General features: G+C 38.2%; 1 protein-coding gene across 1 annotated transcript; it reads right to left on the bottom strand.

The window, feature by feature from the left end:
- Window positions 1-1900: 1900 nt before the first annotated feature.
- LOC131772992 (protein white) lies at window positions 1901-17557 on the bottom strand. The gene is made up of 20 exons (XM_059088954.2): window positions 17140-17557; window positions 16273-16620; window positions 14695-14743; window positions 13893-14079; window positions 12906-12977; window positions 12676-12774; window positions 11894-12060; window positions 10563-10634; window positions 10063-10165; window positions 8859-8927; window positions 8209-8249; window positions 7798-7903; window positions 7115-7246; window positions 6566-6658; window positions 5739-5796; window positions 5401-5478; window positions 4880-4985; window positions 3956-4056; window positions 3644-3765; window positions 1901-3144 (listed from the first exon to the last, which is right to left on the bottom strand). Exons 1-20 carry the CDS (start codon window positions 17216-17218, stop codon window positions 3043-3045), a joined length of 2184 nt encoding a protein of 727 aa, XP_058944937.2. The 5' UTR covers window positions 17219-17557; the 3' UTR covers window positions 1901-3042.
- Between the last annotated feature and the right edge of the window lie 4342 nt (window positions 17558-21899).

The following is a 21899-nucleotide window of genomic DNA, read 5'->3' as shown; positions in this document are numbered from 1 at the left end:
CACAAAAGCAACAAACTAAAAATTCAGAAACGGTAGTTTTATGTTCTAATCTTGACCTGAACGCCGAAGGCGAGAAACCATCTTTGTCAGTCTTCGTCGAAATCTTCGTTTGATGCACGCGGTTCTCCTTCGTAGGGCTGAACCGAACTCGCAACTTCCATTCCTTGTTACTACTTGAGTAGGATGTATCACAACTCTCGGTGGAGCTTACTGAAGCTAGGTATACAACGCTGTCGGACATTGTTATAAAAGAATTTCAATGCTGACTGATACAAAATTACAAGAGATGTGAGAGATCTATTAGTGTCAACTGAGAGTTTTTCGAAGTTTTCTACGTCATCACCCGCTAATTCGTTACCAGTCAACGGGACACTTTTAAGACAAAATAAGGGCGCTTCAGGGGCCAAAAAACCGAGTTTAAGTTTTTTTCCATCGGAACTGGTTTGTACATATGAAAATCTAAATATTTACGCGAAAGAAAATTTCGTGTCATATGCACTTTAATAGAAGCGTCCGCTGAATTGGAGTTCGTTACAAAGTGAAATATGAGACGTTAATTTAGGGACCCGGCTTAGTCTTCGCTTAAAAAAGGGTTTCCAATAAATTGGGGGGCCCGCTTAATAGAAGTTTCATTGTATTTCATGTGACAGATCACGACTCACGTTGGGTCATAACTTCACGCATCACATATTAACTTTAGTCTGATCACGCGCCACATCTGCCAAACCTCCAAAGTCTTTCAATTCATTATGACGCTAAAGTTATCAGCCAAAGCGACGCAGATAGAAGTTTCATGAAGGCGGGGTGGGAAAGAATTTAAGGCGAGGGAATTGGGACCCAGAAAAGAGTTCAAAAGGAGAGGTTCCTCTGTAAAGGGAAAACATGAGGAAAGGTAAACTTAATGTACAAAAGGTACAGTGAGAGTTTCGCCCTCCAGTGTGTTGCTTTTGGCATCGTTTCGCGTTAGATTGGAGTATTTGCTGCAAAAACATGGGCTGTTACCTCCGTGCATACGGGTTCAAAAACCATATGTAGGGCTGCTGCGGAGAGGGCCAGGGTCTATCATTATTGCACTGACTAAGAAATCCCGGTGATAAGGTGTAGGGGCAATACATAAACATCTATTTTGCGTGAAAATATGCATAGATATTTGTCTGCTGACATTATCTGCTCCAATATGTGAACAGTTCACCGAGAGCGAAGCTAAAAGAAAACTGAAAGCTTCGAGTAAGAGATATTGTCCAAAGAAAAATACACTGGCATATTTTTAGCGCCAGACAGAGGCTATTGTGTTTATTATCCTTCAAATGTCTTGTAACGCGCGTGAAAACATGTTTACGAATAGCTCACCGCTTGCCGCGTGGGATGTCTTCTTTGAGAGTTTTTTTTTTAACGACTTTATGAACAAACAAAAATTTTCCTTCGTCTGTAACAACCATACAACGCTTTCTCATCTTAAACTAAATTTTGTTGTAACCGACGTAAGGTTTGAAAGTTGGAGAGCATCACGTAGGTGATTTTCTCGGATATTACCCAGTTTCAGCTGAGGGATAATCGGTCTAATAATGCATTTAGACCAATCGCCGCGTGCAAGCCAAAATGTTCGATGGATCTTGAGCCACAATATAACGTTAACAGTTTGATGCGAGGAGACAAATTTCTCTCCTGTAAAGTAACTATCGAATTTTTCGAAGAGCGAAAGGAATTCTTCTATCATTTCTCTTCGTCTCAACTCTGTTCCCAGTTCGTTAAGATTCCGTTGCAGCATGCGCATCTCAACAGGGTACGTGTACACGGCTTTCTTGTTACACACATGCTCGGTACACGGCTCGACGTAGTTCGCGCTAAAAGAAAACGAACATTAAAAAAAAGGTAATCTGAACAAAATAAGAAACGACCATTCAGAGACAAGTTCATTTCGATGTGATCTACACTAGGCTACTAATGTACTTTTCGTAACACAAAACATTTAGTGATGTCTCATACAAGTTGTATCATGTAGGAAACATTTTTCATTTTATCCGAGGCTTTTCTTAACAAAAGCTTTACCTTAAGTTACCGCGAATTACAGGGTTTTTTTTTCCATATTCTACATATCACTTCGAATTATCGATAAAAAAATGTTAACAATAACAAACCGCAATGTACTGTTTCATCAGTTACATTGTATATCAAAGTAAACTTGGTGTTTTAAACTACAAATATAGAATCGCAACAATGTCCTTGCGACAGGTTAGAAAATTTTAAAACGCAGCTGATTAACTCAATACAACTCCGCTAACGCAAAACTGATAACCGCTGATAAATCGTGTAGGAAACATTTTTCATTTTTATCGATGCTTTTCTTAGCAAAAGCTTTACCTTGAGTTACTGCAGGATTTTTTTTCCACATTCTACATAATACCATGAATTATCGTTAAAAATTATGAACTAAAGAAAAAAAACAGTGTACTGCTTTATCAGATATATTGTATATCAAAGTAAACTTGATATAATGTTATAAACTACAAATATAGAATATATACTTAATTCGCATGTACTCTCCTGTAATACATCAGGTCATGAACAACGAGGTGTAACAAGTACAGTCACATGTCAGTCTATGAATGCTGATCAATAATTAATTAGCTGCAACACACAGTCATAGAGAAACTTCATCTGGTAATTTTTGAGAAGGTAAATGATAACAAGCAGGGGAAAAAAACAAAGAAGTCAAAAATAAACGAGTAATGGGCGAAAATGTTGAAAAAAAATTTCGGCCACAGCCTATTTTTACCACGGCTTAGTTTCTTTACCTAAAACTTCTACATGAATAAACTCTCTTTATTCAAGAAGAGGAGGATACCAGTCTAAGGTGCGCTTCGAAAGAAAAGATGAATCATCTCTCCTTCAATCGTACGCTGAGCACCTTCCATTTTGGCCTTCCTCATGTTTCCACCGCAACACCCGCCTAAGTACAAGTACAAGAGCCTCCAAAGAGCAGAGAATAAACAAAATAACGATAGAGTGCATACTATAGTGTTTTAAAGAAAGGAGTAGAGATCACTGTTGTTTGTAAGATCTTCTCAGCAAAAACAAGAAGGAAAGTACACGGAAGCCAACCATTAAAGCTATGAGACAGTACACGTCGAACAGCAAATTGTCCTAAAAGTAAAAAAATATATAAAAAAAAAGTTATTGAACACTTGCTTCAACAAAATAACAAGCTGGCAAGGCAACGCAATGATTTTATATTTGTCCTAAGAAGAGGGTTAATGTAATGCGGCAGTTTCGGTGCCTGCACAATAAACAATGGTAAGAAATACAGGAATATGGCAACATTTAACGTGGTCTATTTTGATTTATATAATAAGCTCAGTTATGCACGCATTCTGATTGGTTCTCACTTATGATCTATTGGAGGACAGACGTATAGATGACGTCATCATTAAAACTTCTTTCCGTATATTTTAATTCGTTATTATATAAAACAAAAGTTTAATGGCGCACAGAAGAAAATCCGGGCTCCAAAGTGGTTGATCTTTGTTTTCAAGTTTTCGTGCAGTATATCTTCTTGACATTTTTATCGGTTTACAAGAAATTTGTTCCACCAATAGAGGTCTTCCAAATTAGTTTTCTACGAAGTCAACTATCCTTTACGTACCTCTTTAAAGCCCAGGAAGTCAATGGCTTGGTTTCCGTTCCTTATACAAAACCCTTTTTCTCCCGGAACTGCACCGGTACCGTTAACAACTGGCGGTATAGCTGTAGCATTTGTACCACAACCTAGGAGCAAAACACGGTTTCGTCAACGGTATAAAACGCTTTCAGGACACGTTACATTCTTGTTTGAAGGCAAAAACTTACTGGAGATTCCAGAGAAACAATAAACACCAAACATACTTAGAGAACCCAAGTCTTTCCACTGATTGATGAACAGGGCTTCAAAAGAAACAATAAACAACACAAAACATACTGATAGAACCATAGTCTTTCCACTGGTTGATAATGAGAGCTTCAAAGCCATACATAAACCAAGAAATGTACTTCAGCCACACAAAATAAACCGGCACCGATCTGAAACAACAAAACAAGAAGTGAGTGAATGGGGGTCCAGTTTTTTAACTCATCAACGAAAATGCAGACTGCCGGTAAAGTTTACATTGGGTGACTTTGTGTTAGCGGTATCATATCGGAGCCCACTTTACACTTCGTTATTTAGTTGTCCTCATCAAAACAGCAGAATTGATATCTTCTCCCTCCTTAGCCATAATCGTTCCGACTTGGTTTACTTCCACTGCTCACGAGATCATGAACACATTGATATTCTGTAGACAGTTACGCGGTTTTTTTGTCCATCTCACAGAACAAAATTTGATCTTTGATAAGTTTCTTCCAAGTTACCGTTGCCTTTTTTCGCAGATCACAAAATCACACACATAAAACGACAAAAAAAACAAACAAAAAAAACCAAACAAAACCTAACAACAACAGGAAAATCTCTCAAAAAATGTAGAAAACAAATTTAGAAAGAGAGCTCCTACAAAGCCCAATGACTTTATTAAGGGAAAGAAACACCAAAATATATATTCATGAGTGATCACATGTTGGTACTTCTTTAACCATTGCTACACTCCCAAGGTTAGAAGCTGCTCCATCGTTCGTTACCATTTCACCAAGTCTCCCAAACAGTCTCTTGCATGCTACCCATTTTTACTCTTGAGTGGAAAGGCCCCGCGCATTTTGCACACGAACCGCACACAGTGATCCATCTAAGGCTCGAACCCAGACTTCTCGAGTTCAGCACGCTGACACTAGGTCACCGCGTCTCACACAACAAATGTTTACAGTGTAGATGTATTCAAGGTACGTAATAATGAAGACAAGGGAGACAACTTACGTCGACTTGAGAAAGAATCCTCCGAAAATCAATAAAGGTAACATAAGTGGAGGACCCAAAGATGTTGCTGCAGTGATGGTTGGTGCTATTGTCGATATGATGTACCCTGAAAAATATTTGTGATTGACAGCAATAGTGGTCACACTGTTGGCTCGTTGGTGCTACGGTGTGATTGTTCGTTCGGTCGATGATTCGATCATTCATGGTTCGTGCATTGGTTGGATTGTTTGGTTGATGGTTTTTCGTTCGAAGTTTTCGTGGTTTGTGGGTGTAACACTGTTGCTCAGTTCTCTTAATCATTCCTTCGGAAGTTGAATAGTACTTCCAACTAACTCGTTGGCTCATTCGATTAACCTTTCGATTGGTCGCCGTTACTATACGTTCGTTCTCTCGTTCAAATTTGTTCGTTCGGATTCGTTCGTTGGGAGCGTTCGTTGAACAACATCGTTCGCAACATTGTTGGATTGAACCATACGTAAACATGAAAGCTTGTTGACGTGATCAAGGTACACAACACTTACCAAAGGAGACCGCCACATTTGTTACCAAAACCATAATTGCGTAACAGATTACGAAATTTAAAAATCTATCCCTCAAACCTGCCAAAAAAGAATAGTAGAACTTAATAGTTTCTTTGGATTAAAAAGGAACACTACTCTAACTACTCATACGAGAAAAATGTACTAATTGTTCAACGAAAATTCACCACACTGTCGACCTCCACGCCGTGTTTCACTTTAAGTGAAAAAAAAGGGGAGGTCACGGGCACCCCCGGACCTCCTCTCCCCTCCCTAGCTGCACACTTGATGTATAAAATAATCAAGGAATAAAACACGTCTCCTTTAAAAATATTTCTTACCAATCATCCAATACGAAATACCGGTCAGAAGCAAAGGAGTAATGATAAAAATGGGCACCTACAAAAACAAATTGATCACATGTTTAAAATTCCACCAATTCATTCGCGTATCATTGACCCTTTGATCTAAGAAATGAATAAAGGGCGTAAGCTTCTAAAGGAACTGTGGTACTGCTAGATACTTAAATTTCCCTAATCATTCTAAGCAGCATAAGGCAGTCTGCGGCCTTTCCTTACATCTAGGCAGTTCGGGAAGCCGCAAAACTGTACAACGAAATTTTTTTTCCTCAAAACGACACTCTTGATTACCACGGTATCAACAAACGCTCTTCATTCAACTAATTTATTCTTGTTTTTCTCGTTACCGTGTTCCCACCGATAGCGTAGCTCCGTTTTCTGCATATAAACACACACATAGCCCACAATTCCTCCATTAGCTCTGACGCAGGGTCAACGCACGAAACGTCCGCTTTGAAACTCTTTACGGTGGCTAATTTACATTATCAACTCAGTTGATAAAACCAGATTATCTCTTACATAAGACCCTGGAACTTCCCGAGAAATCTATCACTACTTAATGTAATGGTCAGCCCGAATTAGAAATCTCGCATTTTATTTATTCACAAGTTGATTAGTGACTTAGTCGTGAGAAAAACGATGACACTCCTCTTTCGAACTTATTATCGTTGCTGCTAACAGTTTTGCTGCTTTTACGTTCCATGGATTAGCTCCTTTCGGCATAATAACATTCCAGAAGAATACTTGGTGATCAGAATTGAGTGATTTTGATGGTAACTACAAATCAAATCAATTCCACATCACGGTACCTCGGACAAAGTCTTCGCGAGATAGTAAACGTCCGTTCTGTACATTCCATTTTTGTGTTCTCGTATAAAAACAGGTAGTTCAACTGGAAACACCTGTAAAGAAATCAAGTATTACTTCAATACTTGTGCAGTAGTTCAAATTTTTCAGTTTTCCCCTGAAATATATCCGAAATGATGAGGGTGCAAAACACACTTGAAATTCGTAGAGTAAACCTACACGTTTTCTGAAATACGATTAACCCTCTGACCTTTAAGAGTGACTAGCATCTAATTTCTCTTAACAATATTACCACTGAATCAAACATTAAGGTCACGAGAATGACGGAAATGATCACCAACAAAGGAAGCTTTTGATTGTCAAACAAATCCCCTCTATCGTCTTAAGAAACGTGTAGAGATCAGAAAGGAGAATATGCATGCTGATCGTCAGGTGTAAAAGATAAATTTCTTGGATCATTTCTCACTTTTTTCTTACAGTTATGCTTATTGATCAAATTCGAGGGTAGGAAAAGGAGAGAAACATCTGTACTTTAGTGTTGATATACTTACAAAGAGGACTCCCTGAAGATTGGAAAACGAAGCAGATGTAACTAGAAAGAAATATACGCCAGCAATGTTCTGAATACCATCTTGATCATAAGGTATTTGAAGATAGATTAATCCAGCGATCAGCGCAGTAACCTACGTAAAGTTAACAGAGAGAGAGATTAAGATCAATGAACAGAGATACGCTATATTTTGCGACTTGTTTAGAAGTTGTTTACATTAAAAAGGAAAGAAAAACAGACCGAAATTGCTCGCGCATGAGAAGTACAACATTTTTAGTGAACAAGATACACTGTGATTTGTCATTACATGATACGATGTCTCGAATTTACATTTCTAAAATAAAAGGAAAAACGATGTCTCGAATTTACATTATCTATGACGACGAAGAACGTAATTAGCGACAATCAGTGGCAAAAGGGCTAAGACTGTAAAAATGTTCCTTAATGCTGTGAAGGTGTTTGCCTCTCCCTCTCCTCCCTCCCAAACCCAATACAATGGCGAACATTTCGCAGCTGAATTTCGGAGGGTGCGAGGGAAGGGGGGGAGATGGGGAGTAGGGGTTCCGGACTCCTTTCAGGAGTGGTCTTTTAATCGGCATTTTAGGCACTTTGCCACTGACTTTAAGCCATTGTCTGGGTCTACAATGGTAACATACGTTTGACTAAATTATGGAAACAACTCACAATTGATTGAAATATTCTAATCCTGAAAATGATAATGTCTCTACTGTTGGTAATCCAAGAGCGCCACAAGACGGCCCAAAGTTGTCGACACCAGGAAGCTTTGTATCTACGAAAAATAGAATTACAAAAGTGTAACCTATTAACAATATTGTGCAAAAAAGGCGACACAGAATGCAAGTTATCTGAAAAGAAAAACAGAGTTCAAATTCACTCGCCTTTTCCAAAAGACCCTAGTAAAAGTAATGAAAATTCTGGGCGATTTTTCTATCATTCTTTTCAGCCGGATTAGAACAAAATGTGCACATGTAAATTTCTCAAGCAGACGCGTGACAGACACGACCTGGTTCATGACACACTAACAACAGGATGAAGTCGCGTAGTTTTAGTACAAGGATAAGTATAAATTCTTACGGTGATTGCTTCTTGAAAAGAACATCTCCTTTGAAGGAATCCTGAAATATAAGAAAAGCGCTAAAGGAATGAGAGAGCACCAAACCCGGCTACGGACGGTAAGAGAAGGAAGAGACGAATTCGGATGGCACATGAAGATCTCAAAAGGTTTGGGCTCCAGTCGCTTAATACTCTGCATCCTCATTTCCCTCTGTAAATCAGCTAGGGAAGGTATATGTTTGTCACTAATGGAAGTTAAAAGATTATTGGCACTTCGTAGCATAGTCCAGTTAGTCCTAACATTACATGCACAGTTACTGTTACTATTCTTTCACGCATTTGAAGGAGAGTATTGGAGGTAGCCACGTCACCAGGACTTCTCTTCTTTCTGCCTCACCCACCTCCTTCCACCCCTCTCTCTGGAAATGAGGCGTGACTGTAATGGAGCAAGTATGAGGTGAGGGTGAGGGCGAGGGGAGGGGAGAGTTGGGTTTCACCATTCACATCGTCAAGAAAGTGAAGAGTGCATGTTAACATCTCATAGAAAAGATAGCTAGCAGCCATAGAGAGCTTAAAAATTTAGTCATAATTCTGCTTTTGACACACATCACACCGTATGAACAAGAAATTCTGAGCTGGGGCTTTAAAGATCATTTTAAACTGCCACAAACCTGTCTGTCAAGCCCACTTTCTTCTTTGGCAATTTCTGCTGCACGTTCACTGTATGCATCACAGATTTCCTAGATAGGAAAAGAAAATCACATTGATTTCTGACAAAAGCCTTAAGTTATATGGCAAAAAGAAATTTTCACAACAAATCACAGATTAAGGTTTGATTTCCATACGAGATTGAATGACCTGATTATCCCGGCATCATTTGTTTAAAGCAACTTTGAGTATCAGTCCTCCATCTGGTTTGAATTCTAGACCATATTGCAGTTAGCCCCCTCCACCTGCAACTTTTCGAGGTTTTCCTGAGAATTTACTGGTACCCACCTTGCCAAAGAACACTCCTTACACATGAAGTGACCTGATTGAGGATTAGAACTTAGACCTTCCAAACTGAAGGTGGGTCCTTTGAGCTAACAACTATGCCACTATCGTGTCTACACTCAAGCCAGGCACCCTTGACCCTTTGAACTCCGAGAGTGATTGGCATCTAATGTCTCCTTACAATATCACCCCTGGGTCACACATTAAGGTCATGAGAATAAAGGAAAGGATCACCAACCAGAGAAGATCTTAAATGTATGGAAAACATTGTGGAGAATATGCATATTGATGTTATGGTGTACAGGGTTAATGAGGCACAGAGCTAATACTGGTCTCCATGACTTGGAGGGACTTGAAGTATACAACATGTAGCTAAATGAGTATGCCTTGATGGGAGGCCAGTCCATTACAGGTTACCACTTGTATTTCAACTGGTCTACCTAACAATTTCTCAGAATCCATTTAGACTACTGAGTTGGAAGGGACAGTTTGAGTATGTACAATGTCTTGCCTTAGCACATCACAATTTCCTGGCCATGTTTTAAAACATTAAACATTAAGCCTCCAACCCCTTAGAGTGACTGGCATCTAATTTCTCCTCACAGTATCACCACTGAATCGCACATCGATGTCATGAAAATAAGGGAAATGATCACCAAAGAAAGAAACTCTTGATTGTTAGATAAATTCTCCTTGTCAGCACCTTTGTAAATGTACAGAGAACAGTATGGAGAATATGCATACTGATGTTAGGATGTAGAGGGTTAAGCCACCATGTCTGCCACCATCCAATCAACCCAATATTAGAAAAGCATTCATTTTATATGACCCCTGAATTTCTACTGTTCCCCTAACAACCATTTCTTGCTAACTACACTTTACCTTAACTCTTTCCTTGCAGCGCTCTTCATCTCCTGGCACAATAGCCAAAGTGTGGACAAAGTAATCTGCAGGGTTGAAGTTCATGGGACAGGGATACCCAAGGCTGCAAGAGAGACACAAGAATGCTACATAAGGCTAAATGTAATTTACATAAGGTTAAACTGCATGCAAGAGTAACAGTTCAATCACCAACCAGATGTGGAAGGCTTCTGGGTGGTGTACATGCACAGGGGCATTACCATGTCTTTTTTTCTCAGTTACTTTGCTGCTTTCCATGCTTTTATTCTCTTCCTCTCCCTAACCCCCCCCCCCCCACCGTTTTGGCAGTGTTATGTTGAAAATTGCTTGGAGGCGAGCAGTACCAGCTTAGATGCCATGGTGACCATGACTGTGACTTCCTTGTAATTGGGGTTACTTTAAGTTGCCATCCTTCTCTGCTGCTATTTTCACAGCACCTACCCTCCCATTCAACAGGATATCAGATTCATTCATTAACATACCCACTGAAGTAAGGTATTGCATCAGCTGTGGAACCCATGTAAGCTATTCTACCTTCAGCCATCAGCAAAATGCTAAAAAAAAAAAATGAACAGTTAAACAATGATGAATTGAAGTAGAACAGTTAAGAAAACCCCTGAAGGGAATGGTGGTAAAGGTCACAAATTCTCAGCACATTTTACAAGCCCTCTCTGTTACTGCTTCCATTGAAGCTAAGTGTTACTGCTTCCAAGAAAAACTGCAAAATATTTTCAGGTTAGGTTGACACCCCTGTGATTAGTTCTTTATAGACAGAAAATTATAGTTAGTGTTTCAGTTCAAGATAAGACCCCATGTGATCAAGATTGTTTTTGAATAGAAGACAAGTTAGACTGTAACCCTTGATAAAGTAATCAAGACCTGCGAATGTTGCAAGCAATAAGTTGTTTTGTGATTATGTTATCCAGCTTGTAGTCATTACTCAAAGTAAAATTATAGCTTGTTTTTAACCTTTCTTTTGGTTCTTTAAATTGCTGCATGCCCATTTCCAAAATCGAGATTATTCTTAAGCTATGATCACGATACTTAGATGATTTCTTTATGTAATAATTTCATTTGACTGCTTCGATATAATTACACCCCAAGGAATAGGAAAAGGAATAAAGAAAGAAAAGATCCTATTGGTTTGGTGTTTATTGCATGCCCATGTATCAACCTGGGAAACGAATTTGCAACTCTGGCTTGAAAAGAAACATTTACACTCACACTACTGTATTTGCTTTGAAAGGCTACCACTTTGAAGAGTGAAACTTGCTGAGACATAATAGACCTTTGAGCTTCAAAACCCTTCCAAATCTCAAGTCTCTCCACAGTTCTTTTTATACCTTGACCTCTCTTCATCAAATGTTTTAATAAAAGGTAATAAAAGGAAATTGCAAATGAAACATTATCAGGTTGTCAAACATTAAAAGGAGAGTATCAGAGTCAGTTGAATTTAAAAATAACTGAAATATGTCTCCACCCAAAAACAATGCACAAGTGATCCAAAATGCCTTAATACATGGTTTCTCCAAGACTGACATTAATTTACAGAAGTGCATTTCTCTATGTGAGATTGGGATCAATGTCAGTATCTGAGCAACTGCCCACCTAACCCTCTCCTAGCCCAATATTGACCCCAACTTGTCATCAGCTGACTATTATTTGATTAGCGGAGGGGTAGATGCACAGTTTCTCAGATACTGAGTCAGGCATTAATTCTGAGATTGCAATCCCTTGCCGTCAAAATGCAATCATTTTATTGTCAGAGTAGTAGCTACATGTGGCCTACCCCAAGAAACAATCAAAACTGTACCTGTCAAACATGGCATACACTTCAGAAGATGGCTGATGAATTGTGCACATGATAGTCCGACCACTGGCTGCAAGACGTTGAAGTGATGTTATTAAACTCTGCGCCATGAATGCATCCAGGCCAGATGTTGGTTCGTCAGCAAAAAGTAGTGGAGGGTTTGTCAAAACCTTGGAAGAAAAAAAAATGAAGGTGAAGCCTGTATACGATGGGCACTCTGATGTGCAATAACTAAAAGCTTAGCCAAGTTATTTCTAAAGAATGAAGCAACTAGGATTAGATCATTCTTACTTAACTGACTGCTCAGGTATTGGTGGTGGTCATTTCTAAAGGGCCCCCAACATTTCATCTGGTTTATAATCCCTTACAGTTTCTTGGTACCCATTGCCCAATATGGTGGAGTCACTTTGTTCTGAGTCTACTTCCCACAATGAAAACACTGATTATAGTTAAATGCACAAACCTGTGATCTTTCTATCTGTAGTATATAACATGCATGTTATTACCAAACTAATCAGCTGGAGGGTATGATAATGACATAAGACTTCATATTCTCTGCTATTCCCTTGTCTATCCTTGCAGAAGAAATTTAAATGAAATATGAACTAAATCTTGGGACTTGAAGTGTTTAAATCTCCCTTCTTGAAATTCACAATAAGGCCAAAAAGTTAATTAGCAACCCAAACCAATAGTCAAAAGGACACTTGGAAACTGAAATCCTCTAGTAACTTTATGCCAAAAGATGCATTCAAGGACATGTATTCACCATTAATCACCATACCCACCTCTGATGCAAATGCTAAGCGTTTCTTCTCTCCACCAGAAATTCCGCGCAGTCTTCCTGGAATACCAATGACTGTGTCTGCACACTTTTTCAAACCAAGCTAGTTGATAGAACAAAGGAGATTTACAAATCAAAATAATGCCATGGTACTCTACTATTCCATTTAGCCATTTAAAAAGAAACCCTTGCATAAAGCAGTAGATATAAATTCAATAATTTCAATGCAGTTACCTCAAGCATGACTTCCTCTACACGCTCCTTTCGTTTTGCCTTGGATGTGTGTTTATCCATACGAAGAAGAGCCTATTTTCAAACAACAATTGAATTCATTGAATTGATTTAAATCAATCTTTGTCTAAAACGAAAACACTTTAAACCCTAATATCAGTATGCACATGCTCAATACTGTTCTCAATACATTTCCTAAATAAGGTGTCATGCTGGCAAAAAGAATTTCGTAAATATTCAAGAACTTCTTTAGTGGGTGATCATTTCAATCAGTTCAACACTTCAACATCCTGAGAGGTGGGGAATTTGAAACTTGCCTGGGTAAGGGTGTGAATTTGAGCCCTCTTTGTAATCCCAATTTTGGATTATATGATTTACTGGCCATGGAAAAATAGCTAATATTAAATAAAACGAACATTCTAGATGCCTAATTTATTTAGCCTTTGCAAAAATATTTCCACCATTTACACCAAACTTTTGCTTCAATTTTACAATCACAAACACAGCATGTAGCATACATGAGTTGTACATATATTTATATATTAATGACTCAAACAAACATGAATCAGCTTCAAACAATATGTCATAATTAATCACAAGTAAAAATAGCAAAACTATATAATTTACAGTATATATGGATGACACACAACAGATTGATGGCATGTGACAAGTTTATGACAAATAATAAACAGAATGGAATTGGTTTAATTAACTATTTTAGGATGGATACTTCTTTATATTCATCTAATACTGCATTCCACCACACAGCCCACTAAATTCAAAAGTTTGTCAAAGCCTTATTTTTGCAGTTCGAAATGTATGATACAGAACCTGTTTTTTGTTTGCTTGAGTTTAAGGCCAGTGCATGTCATGCATGGACCATAATCAGAGCAGAAAAAGCCTGTTCCACAACTTACAGTATGGGACTTCAAACTTAGTTTGTAAGAGACATTTTTACCCGGACAACACCAAAACAAGCACAGAAAATACCTGGAATATCAGATGTTCTCTAACTGTCAGTGATCCAATAAATAAGTCTTCCTGTTGGATATACGCTGACAAAGCATTGATTTCGAGACCAACAGGGTGCCCATTCACTTCCACTGTTCCCATCACCTGCACCTGACCAATGTTGCGATGTGCTAACACATTCATTAAGGTGGATTTACCAGCTCCACTTTAGAGGGAGAGGAAAAAACAGTTTGTATTCAGTTAACAGTCTTATCATTCAATATACAATTTTTTCTTAGTATTTTGGTTCCTCAAGTGCCCAGAGATCAATGAGCAAAACAAGAGTCATAATGAACAAAAACAAGAAAAACCAGCAATTAAATTTGCAACTCGAGACATCTTTGACTCCTCTCCACTCCTGGCCTTTAACACAACTCCTAATCAACCAAAGGAAACCAAATGATTCCCATGTAAATGATGATTTTCTATCAGTTCACTAGCATGATAACCCAACTCAAAAAGTTTATAAATCAATCTGCATGGGTTATTATGCTGTTAAACTGATAGAATATGACTCGATAATAAATCGGCTTAACCCTTTAACTCCAATGAGTGACTGAGACAGAATTTCTCCTTACAATATCAATACAATACCAACCAGATAAGTGATGAGAATAAAGAAAATAAAGAAAAGCATCAATTTGGGAATAATTACTTGATCCAATACTTAATTCTTTGAACTAACATTATAAGAATTGTATGGTTGACAGTAAGGGGAATTACAAATTTGATCTGGGAGTTAAAGGGTTAAGATAACAAAATCTCATGAATTGATTGTTACCTTGATCCCATAACAGCCAACAGCGTTCCAGCCTCAATTTTCCCATTGACTATTAAAAGACAAACACACCACACTTTGTACATCTATGCTCAGGAATGAATTGAAACTTTACCATACAGTGAAAACTAGCTGTATAAAGTGGAACCCAATTTAGGAGGGGAGCTAGGAGACTTGTCAGGATAAAAATTTCTCCTTCATCTTTTCCTCATAATGAACTTGTATGTAGTCAGTAGATTCATCATAATTGAAGGGAATGTAGACAAAAAAAATGAACAATTTCAATTTGTTTCACAAATTCTTACTAAGCAGACAACTTAATCAGACATCTTAATCAGACATTTGCATTTCAATTTTTATCTATAAACAATGTGAGCTCACAAAGTTTACTTTTAAAAAGTTTAACTTTATTCCAGAATTACAGGTTTATCTGTCAAACAAACAGGGTTTGATTTCAAAGTTAATAGTTCACTTAAGCCCACGTGAAATAATGTCACAGTTGAGAGGCATAATCTATGATCTATACTGTTTAAAAAAAAAATTATTATTGTCTGTCGAACACTGTCCTGTGAGATGAATACAACCTGTCACATACAGATTATCAATTTTTAGTTTTGAAATAGTTAACAATTATTCACCGAAGGCGGAGTGAATATTGCTGAGTAATCCCTATGACAAAGTCAAGGGAATACTCAACTAATGTTCACTGAGCCTGAAGCAAACTGATTATTGTTTTAGTGTAATTACTCAGGTGCTTTCCAATTCTGTTGTAAATTCTGTTAATAAAAAGAAGAGCATTCAACATATTTTGTTACAGTTGTGGTGATTACTCAAGATAAGAGAGGAGTTTTAGCAGGTTTGTGCAATTAAATTATATCTTTCTTTAGCATCTTTTGTGCTCTTTGCAATTGAATTTTCTTTTATCACATTTATCACTTCCTTGGAGACATTGACAAATTCCCCAGGCAAATTCTCCTTATCAGTAGCTTTGAAATAGTATAGACTGAGGAAAGTTTGGAGAATAAGCATAGTAATGTTAAGATAAATGTGGCCCATCTGAGGTGGCTTATGTGACGTGGCATAATTTAGTTAACTCAAGTGAGAACGAATTGACCTCCAATTCCCTTAATATGAAAAGTTTAAAAGAGTTTCTACATAATTTGCTTCAAATGTTGAACGTTTAGTCTGTACCTCATCAAAAAGAATTGTTTACATTTCATTTCACCCGATGATTACATCGTTTGGCAAGAACCACAACTTTGCATGATGTTTTCCAAATTATTCACCAACCGCATGTTACGTAACTTGAATTCGGAACACATAAGTTTAGCATACAGTTTCCAACTTAATAAAACAAAACTGCATCTATCTCGCTGCACGCTAACCCGTTTATGAATTCCTCGAAATAGAACAAAAGCCTTGTGAAAAGCTACAGTGGTCATATTTTAAGACTCAGGTGGAGGAAATGTTACGTCTGATAGTTGAAATCCTACGAGCTGGATCAAGAAGGTTTTGAACACTTCATTGCTACACCAGCTGTTACCAAGACCTTTTATTTACGAGGTAGCCCGGCACTCTTACCTTCAAATAAGATCTGTTTGATCCTGGGCTCATCTTCTTTCTCTCCACAACATACCCGCCGGCAGATAGAAGCTCTGGGTTGGGGAACAAAAACATTGATATTTTTCCAAGATAGTTCGACCTTTTCTCTGAGGTCTCCAACACTTGTTACGTTTGCGATAACATCTGTCCCTGGGCCTTCGTATTTCGTGTTAAAAACCAAACTATTTCCACTAGTAGACAATCCTGGCATTGCAGAGATTGTATCGAGGCTTTCTTGGGTTTCTTCATGGTTTATAAGCGTTGGGCTACCAGTTTCTTCCATTCTCTTTGCGGCGTCCTTCGCGTCAACGTTGTCGATGTGGTTCACTGCACATGGCAAAATTAGATTTTGCTTCATCATGTCATGCAGAGAATCCAAAAATATACTGCGACTTTCAAGTTAAATATTAACTCAACGTTGCTCAATACTAATTCACTTTTACAGGTGTAAATGTCGTTTGTAGTCTTCGACAGTAAAAACGACCAAACCCGTATGAAGGGGCCCGCAATTATGTAATAGTGCAAGTTACCTGACGATTTTTAAAATTGTGCTCACTACAGAAGACGCATTACGCACACGAAACCTACTGAAAGGTCCCAACAAAGGCCGGAAATTCAACAAGAGCTAAATCTTTTCGAGTCCATTAAGATAAAAAGGAGTACCAAATCCAATTCGAAGTTATATTGCAACTTGTTTACCGCCAGATTACAAATACATTCACACTTAACACGCAATATCGAGTAAACTATTTGAAGAGGCTTAAAAAATAATTGCGAAATTTTTCCCGGTTTATATCCACCGTGAATAGCTATAAGCTTATTTGAATATAGCTTTAATAATCCTACCTGATCCATTTTTTGCAGGAGTAGCATTCACGTCCACAATTGTCCACATTTCCACATTGTTCGCGGCTTCCTCGGCCATAATTTGGCTTTTTGTAAGAAAGAGAATTAATTATAACCACGCAGCTTTCAGCAACCTGTAAGTTTTAGTTCAACTAGATGGCATGCGCAAACAGGTACTTGGAGTCGATGTCCTCCAGAACCTGTGGCTTTGGAGAGCTTTCCTCTAAAAACCTGGTTATGTAAACTGGTTCGCAGCTTCAAATTGTACTGCGTAGTTAGGTATAATTCGACACGCGTTCCAGGCAATTTTTTGCCTCCTTTGTTTTCCATAGTCAGTGACTGTATCGGTAAACAATTATGAAAATGATATGTTTTGTGCAATCGATGCCTTCATTTGAATTCAACATACACTTGAGTCGTCAACACGCGAACTCTTAGCCAAGGCGAACAAAAAGACAATAGACAGAGAAAAACTTTAATGCCCCAACTCGTGATCAATAACAAGGTTATCACGAGTTTCGGAAACTGTTCGATTTGCCACGCTTCAACTAAGCTACTCCTAAACCACCTTCCACACTTAAATGCCCAAAAGCGCTGATAAAAGAGATCTTTCGAAAAAAGTTTCAAAAGTGGTGTGTTTTGATAATTGTTTTCGAACGCACTGTTTCTGGTCCGGAAACGAAACTTCTAAATCTGCGCGGGGGAGGGTACTAAGGGAAATTACTGCTATGCATGCGCACGTCCGGCGCCGGCCTCAAAGACCCTTTCTATTCTGTGGTCAATTACAGATCCTATTTTAGTCACCTTTGGACAAATATAACTTGAGGAATGGACATTGCCTAGCGTGCTCGCGGACAGCATGAAGGTAGCTTAATAGATGCCCGAGGTGCAGCCGAGACCATCTCTTAGGCTAACTTCGTGCTCTTCCAACTATCCGCATGCATCCTGAATCGGACGAACGTACGCTAGACATTTTCCATTGCTTTTATAACATAGCTAGTAAATTTGTTTAATCAAATTTAATTGCGCGAGCGTGCTTCATATTCCTATTGTGCACGCTCATAACGTCAGCAAACAAATCCCTCGAGAAAAATAAAATTTCCATCGGGTCGGAAATGTTATAAAACAATTGGTTCATACGTCAGCTGTGCGTTCATCGAGATATGAAGCACTTGTGAAGCTTGGAGGGCACTCAAGAAGCTAGAGTTTCTCTCGGCTACGCCTCTAGCAACTCTTACGTATCTTTCTTGCTCTCCAAACTTCCCGCGTGCTTCATATCTCGATGAACGCACGCTGATGTATGAACCAATTGTTAATTTTCACTTGATGCGCGCGCTTTGCTTATGCTTGCTTATAATAAGCTATCTCGTATTTTTTCAGGTATATTATTAACACGTAATCACATGATTTTTCTCATACAATTTGGCATAAACAAGCACTTGTTAATTTTTTCAAAGACCACAAAGTGCACTCGCCCAACCGGCTCGTGCAATTTTGTTAGTCTTAAAAAAAATTTACCTGTGATTGTTTAGTCCAAATTGCACTCGAAATCATGTGATTACCTAAACAAATTGCAAATGCTCTTAACCGTGCGGGTGCAGAATTCAAGTAGAGCAACTTGTTTTTCAAAAACACATTTATGTTTACAAGCTAACATCTGTGATGACAAAATAAGTGTATCAAAATACCACACATACGCCGTCCAGCTCAAAATATTTGGCTTAGATGTCAAGGAAAAAGTTTCTTTAAAGTTCACTCATTCAAAATGATGTAGCCTTCAAAACGTCTGAGGTTTTACAAGTCATTTTGAATGGTTTGCCGAAGAGACCACGACTTGCACATTCTGAATCCAACTATTGCTGAAAATGGAGTCGAAATTACACGACATTGGCCTAAAATGTTGGCTTTATCGCCATCCCTTTTCTGTCCTTTGCTTAAAATCTGCGGAGATTTGCTCCGAGTTCACTGATCGTCATGTTTTCCAGCTCCATTTGGATGTTTTTCTCTTCGCAATATGTTGTCAATTACAAGAAAACAAGGTAAACAATGGAATTAAGTCATTGTCATTGTCATTGTGAGCGTTTTTCTTTGTCTTGTTTAATTGTTTGGTTGTTTATAGTGTTTTTTCCAAATCCCACTCGGATAAAATTTGCGAAGCGGTTATTTCCACCGGTGGCACTTTCGCTTTGTTGATCTTTTGACGCTACCGATGTTCTACAACCATTTCAGACAAGTTTTCTAAATCTTTAAAGTCATCGACAAACCAAAACTCAAATGTTGCGTTATTACTAACCATTATAATAGCTGAATTTAAGTTTTACTCAAACAAAATTTTGAAACAAATTTTTGCTAGCAAGAAATTTCATCGACAATTTCGCCAGCCTGAACCATCTCTATGAGCCATCCATTTCTTTTTCATAAGATATTAGCCAATCAGAGCTCGCGTTAGAATATAGCTGTGTTATAAGAAATTATAAGCGCGAATCTTCCCATTTCCAAATACCAAATTCCAAATAATTTCATTTTCCCCCAAATCTACCTTTTCCCCAAATCCCGAATATGTTCGACCCCATTCTTGAGGTTGGCAAAGGATTTATACGTAAGTTTTCCCTTTCATATAAGTGACGCGTGAAAGTTTCTAATATTCGTGCGTATAACAGGATCAGGACCCTTCCCCTCCCCCCCTTTCCTACCCTCATTCTTAAATCTTTTGAAAATGCAACCCCATTGTAGTCCATATGGAGGTGAAAATGAGACCCCGTTCCGTGACAATTCCCCATTAGCCTATTACAAGGAAGTACCCACCTTTAGGTATCGGTACATAAAAAGTAGTTAACGTTTCAGAATGAGGAAGGGATCTGTTTTCGTAATCTGTATATTTTTCGTTTCACTCTAATTATGTTCATCCATATATCGCATCTAAGTTTCGTCAAAATCTGAGAGAGGAGAAAGAGGAAAAAAAAATTATTTTTCGTGATCCTCTACACATAAAGGTGTAGTTTATTGGTGAGCCAGATTCAGGTTATAATTGAAATTAACTTGACTGAAAAAAGAAGAGAGAACGAAAGAAAAAAAAAACAAGAATGACTGAAGAAATAGAGATATGTTCACAAATGCATGCAGTAACGAAAATGGCGAAAATTCTTCAAAATCGTCATATTCGCTTAGCTGATTTCGATTTTACGAATTTGACTTAAATTTGCCAAAATCGTCAAATCCATGAACATTTACTCGGTTTGACGAAATCTCGTCAAATCTGCCATTTTGTTACTGCGTGCATTTCTGGACATAAGTGATCAAGGGAAGGAGAGGAAAAACAATGACAAGAAGACGTGCGTGTACAACGAAATTTTTTAGAATGACCTGATTTATTTAATTTTGAACCTGGGATATTGCATTTCTAGCCCTCTATGGATTTACTCCACCTCAGTAATCAGTTCATGTACCATATGACTATAAATGGAAACTGTTGAGCTTTCTTTTTTTCATTCATTTATTTATCTATTCATTTTCTCCCCTCACGATGGGGAGAGGAGATGAAGACAAAAAAATGAAGTATAAACATTAGATCAACTGTAAGATATATGTTTTCCTAATATTTCGGTTCGGGAACTGATGAACCCGTCATAAGGGGCTAAAGGAAAAAAATGAATGGTTCATTAGACCATCAACTGACCATCATGTGTTGAATGTTGTAGCTCAATGGTTCAATTTGACTCTTGCGTGGGAAAACGGCAATAAGTCGAGACCTGTGATCGTGAAATGGGATAACATATAATTGGTCAGTAGATATCTTGCTCTGTAAGTCACTATATCGAATAGCTAGCAGCGCACGCGGGCAAGATGAAGTGAATCCTTTGCTGTGATTGGCTACCTGAGCGGGCATGATGGGCCCACCCTCGCCCCCTCGGGATTCCCCGTATTGATCCCACGCAAGAAAACTTACAAAGTTCGTAACTTTTGGACAATGTTGTCATATAAATAGAAAAAAATAAACGACCCTCTTGGGTTTATTGTGCTGCAAACACAGTTGGTTTTCACTATCGGCTCTCGAAATAAACAGGCCATTCTTGATTCTTATCAAAGCGAAATCTTTTGCTATACAATGAATCTTTTAATGATTAAGCCAAGGGAATATAAACTCTCTTGACCAAATTAAACTTGTATGGTCAAGATTACTGGATATTAGCTTCGTTCTTTTTCTACTTTTTCATGGACCGAGACTTCGTCTCAGTCCATAAAAACGCAAAACAAAACAAAAAAGAACTCGGCCAATATCCAGCCATTTTGACTTCACCCTTGGTCAATAACGCATATGAATATATTTTATGCAGACCCATACAAATCTGGCAAGGGAAGACAGCACAAAAAATGCACTTCGGAACCCGGAATTTGTCGGCTAACGTGTAAGTCGGTGGACTTCCTTTTCCTTGTAATTCGGTTCATGAAGTGTTAACTTAAGCACTGATGACAGAAGTATATCGTCAAAATCTGTTACACTTAAGAGTCTGAGCCAATGATACAGAGAGAGCTATCACTTTTGCGTCCGCCAATTTGATGTCAAAAGAGGGGCTGCGCAGTAAGTTTTCGAGTGAGGGGGCTAAAGAAGAATGCGTGAAGGAAAATTTTTTTGTTAAATTATTTTTTGTTTAATTTATTTTTACTCTTGCAAAAAAGTGGGGGGCTAAAGCCCCCCCAGCCCCTCCCTCTGCGCTGTCCCTGCCAAAGCGTATCAGTATCAGCATAAGGTTTTGTAGCCA

Source organism: Pocillopora verrucosa, chromosome 10, assembly GCF_036669915.1.
Source record: "Pocillopora verrucosa isolate sample1 chromosome 10, ASM3666991v2, whole genome shotgun sequence".
NCBI classification, from domain to species: domain Eukaryota; kingdom Metazoa; phylum Cnidaria; class Anthozoa; order Scleractinia; family Pocilloporidae; genus Pocillopora; species Pocillopora verrucosa.
The sequence above is the reverse complement of the archived record's forward strand: the minus strand, read 5'-3'. Positions and strand labels throughout refer to the sequence as shown.